The sequence below is a fragment of the Zingiber officinale genome, chromosome 8A (genome assembly GCF_018446385.1).
Source record: "Zingiber officinale cultivar Zhangliang chromosome 8A, Zo_v1.1, whole genome shotgun sequence".
Taxonomy (NCBI): Eukaryota; Viridiplantae; Streptophyta; class Magnoliopsida; order Zingiberales; family Zingiberaceae; genus Zingiber; species Zingiber officinale.
The window spans coordinates 70,473,293-70,476,837 of record NC_056000.1 but is presented as its reverse complement, the minus strand read 5'-3'; the positions used below and the strand labels follow the sequence as shown (position 1 = coordinate 70,476,837).

General features: G+C 44.3%; 1 protein-coding gene across 1 annotated transcript; it reads left to right on the top strand.

Annotated features, from left to right (window-relative positions):
• The first annotated feature begins 1,050 nt into the window (after positions 1-1,050).
• LOC122009459 (protein FAF-like, chloroplastic) lies at positions 1,051-2,713 on the top strand. The gene is made up of 2 exons (XM_042565623.1): positions 1,051-1,228; positions 1,308-2,713. The coding sequence occupies exon 2, from the start codon at positions 1,308-1,310 to the stop codon at positions 2,469-2,471; it is 1,164 nt and encodes a 387-aa protein (XP_042421557.1). The 5' UTR covers positions 1,051-1,228; the 3' UTR covers positions 2,472-2,713.
• Positions 2,714-3,545: the final 832 nt, after the last annotated feature.

The window sequence follows — 3,545 nt, the reverse complement described above, 5'->3', positions numbered from 1 at the left end:
CTGGGGTCAATCGGTTGTATGCTGGGAGTTATGCTCATAAGAAGTGGAGAGTTGGACCCCATAAGTTCGATCGGCGCTGGGGCTGACGGGTTGTATTTTAGAGGTTATGCTTATGAGAAGTGGGAAGCTAGGCCCCACCCCGTAAGTCCGATTGGAGCTGGGGTCATCCGGGTTTATGTTGGGGATTCAACATCTGCTCAGAAAAGATGTTCGATCGGACTTTATGTTGGGAATTCATTTTGCACTCGGCCTCCACACTAGAACATAGAGTCTGGTCCAACCGAGTGATGTGCCTAAAGTATTTGATCAACCCTTTATCCGATCGGCCAGAGCACTCGATGGTGACACTTGACTTATTTTGACATGACACTGATACAATCCGAGAGTTGAATCCTTCTTACTTTTGACTACCATATCAATTAACTTTCTTGATCTCGAATCTAATTTTTTAGGTCCTACTTTACTCACCATATCAACTAAGTTGCAAGCTTACGATATCGGTGGCTACGATTTCATTGGGGGAGAGTTTAGGGAGCTATGAGGGTCACAATCTTATCCGTGGAAGTTGATGTAAGAAGACTTGAAACTTATTATGTCTTTTTAATTGGAGGAAGACTATATTTGAATGAAACTACGAATCAATTTGAACTGCTAAATTACCAAATATCTAAATTGATTTTCACTCGATCTTCTTTATGATTTAGGATTTAGGAACTAGTGATAAAATCACGGGTTAAAATATTTATCACCATTTACTCAATGTAAAATTAGAAGAATAATGGGGATAGAATTCATAATTCTCCGATAATATTAAATTTTAAATTCTAAATGTTACATCCTAAGTTTAAATATGAGCTCGCGACCAAGCTATCACTAGTTCAAAGAGTGACGAGAGATGGATGAAGAAAAGTTGGAGGGAAATCTAACAATATTTTTAAAGCTGTTGAAAAGGAAAGGGATTATGGCGGGTAGTGGTGGTGGTGGGGGGACAGGGGCGGCCAAAAAAGTACCCTCCAAAGCAGAGCACAAGAAATGATGCCTTTTCTCCGCCTACAAGAACCCTCCTCCTCCCGTCTCCTCCTCCCTCATCAGTGAGCCTCTTCTTCCGCGAGAGATCTCAGGGTCACCCCGTTAAGAACACTCTCTTGGAGTGGAGGCTTGCCGGTGAAAAAGAACAGGACGGAACCGAGTGCCTCCCTGTTTTCGTCCGATTTCGTCCTTGATTAAGGTAATACAGAGTTCATTTTAAGCTTTTGAAGTGGAATTTAGAGTTGTGAATTGAAGTTTGTGAGTTTGTGATGGTGAAGATGACGGTGGCTGTGATGCAAACACCTGTGTGCCGATCGGAGAAGTACCTGCGGCCGGCGGTACAGCGCATTGACGCCGGAGAAGATGAACGGAGGTCGGCGCAAGTGGGTGCTTGGAGCGAAATTTGTAAGGCGGCTGATGGGGCGGTGCTGGCGCCTTATGTTCACCCTCTGGTGAGGCGATCGTCGAGCTCGATGAGCTTGGAGAGCCTTCAGATATGCACGGAGAGCCTCGGGTCGGAGAGCGGCTCCGACGGATTCTCTGACCATGAGTTTGGAAGGGTGGAGGTGGAGGGAGGAGAAGAGAGGAAGGGAATTGAGTTCGTGGAAGAGAAGGTGGAGGAAACAGAGGAGCACTGGTTGATGCGCCGCCGGAGGACAGAGCTCACGGCGGTGAACTACCAATGCTCCTCCGTCAGCCGGAGGTCGCCGCCGAGGTCGTTCCCGCCGCCTCTGACCTCCATCTCCCGTCGCGACGGGCCGTGCCTCAGCATGAGGAGCCACCGCCGCGACGGACGCCTCGTGGTCGAGGCCGTGCCCGTGCCGTCGCGGAACTATCTCCACGCCGACCGCGAGGGCGGTCGCCTCCTTCTCTCCATCGTCGGCACCACCGCGAGACGCGGCGAGCGAAATGAAGAAAAGAAAGCGGCGGAGGCTGCTAAATCCGACGCAGAAGTTGGATCAGAGGGTGAGGAGGAGGCGATGGTGGAAGAAGAAGAGGAGGAGGAGGAAGAAGAAGAAGAAGAGGAAGTGGAGGTGGTCGACCGCGGAACCGTGGTGGAGTTCAAAGTGAGCACACAACCGCAGCAACAGAGCACCGGCAAGAAGGTCCTCCGCCTCCGCTCCTCGCTCGTCATCAACAAGTTCGTCAGCGGCACACCTGACGAGACCTGTACCGATCCCATCCCACATCAAAGCAGGCTCCGTCGTCCGACGACTGTCACCTCAGCAGCAGCCGCGGTGGTCGCCTCCACTATCAGCGCCTCCATCGAGCTGGAAACCAGGGTGAGGCCAGCGCCGGGCGACGCGCCGCCCGTAAGCCCGCTGCTCTTCACGTCAAAGCGGTGGAACCGTGAGGCGATGCTGCACAGCATGCGGCGGTGCAGGCAGCTCCAGCGGCCGCTCTTCTTCTGGGAGCCCTGTTTCATCGCCGCCTCCTCTTGAGCTCCACAGCCGCCGCCCTCTATCAATTACCAATTATCCACTCCAAATTTAGCCATTTAAGTTTAATAATATACTTAATTATATAGCATTGACATAATATTTGGCGATTAAATAAGTAATTAATGCTAATTAATTAAGAGAAGCGAGTGTAATTTGGCTACCAAATTAATGACTGTGACAATCAATGGAGGATTTAATATTATCGATTATTATGCATGGCTAATTAAGGGTGTTAGTAATTTGTCTCTTGTAATTAATCATGTACTTAAGATGGTTATTATTATTATTATTTAATAATTCATATGTTCCCCGACTAATTTCAACGATTTACAATTCAGAGCCCAACTTTTGCACATTTAGAGGTTTTGAATTCTGATTTTCTGATTTGTTCCTTAAGTGTTTTAGCACAGTACGAAATACTTAAAGTGATTAATTGTTTTCGCTAAATATTAAAAATTATGATAGTTTTTAAATTTATTTATAGGTTGATATGGTAGAATTTAGATACTCACTACCAAGCTCCTCTTTTGTAATTAACATATTCGTTGAGTAGTTTTTTATTAAAATTAACACGTAGTTAGAAGGGTGTCTGTCTTATCCCCGTGTGACTCCTCCAAATTTTAAAAAAGACTTGTAGAAGGGGAAAAAAAAATAGAGATATAGTGGCATAAAAGAGATGATTTTACAAGATTAATATACCTGTCCTTTGATTTTTTTATTTTTTTTTTTAAGATCTTATCGTAGTGTAACAATAACTTTTATGACATTTAAATTCTCCTCTAGTAACAATTGTTGATCATCATTATTATCGGCTCATTCAGTAATGATCTTACAATCTCCTCTTTCCGAATTTTTTAGCACCCTCTAATTCTTGAGCACTTCTTGGTTTTGAATTCAATTCCCAAATAACTCATGGTTATGTTTACGAGTTCAAATCTAAATGTCAAATATATTAATGTTCAGAATACAATCAAAATTTCATATTAAAAATATAATGAATTTATAAGAGGAAAAGATGTTTTTATTAATATGAGGTCGTTTGTTTGGGTAAAATTTAAAAATAAATTTATTAAA

Coding starts and splice junctions, on each gene's coding strand:
- LOC122009459 (XM_042565623.1), top strand. CDS start 1,308: ATGACGGTGGCTGTGATGCAAACACCTGTGTGCCGATCGGAGAAGTAC.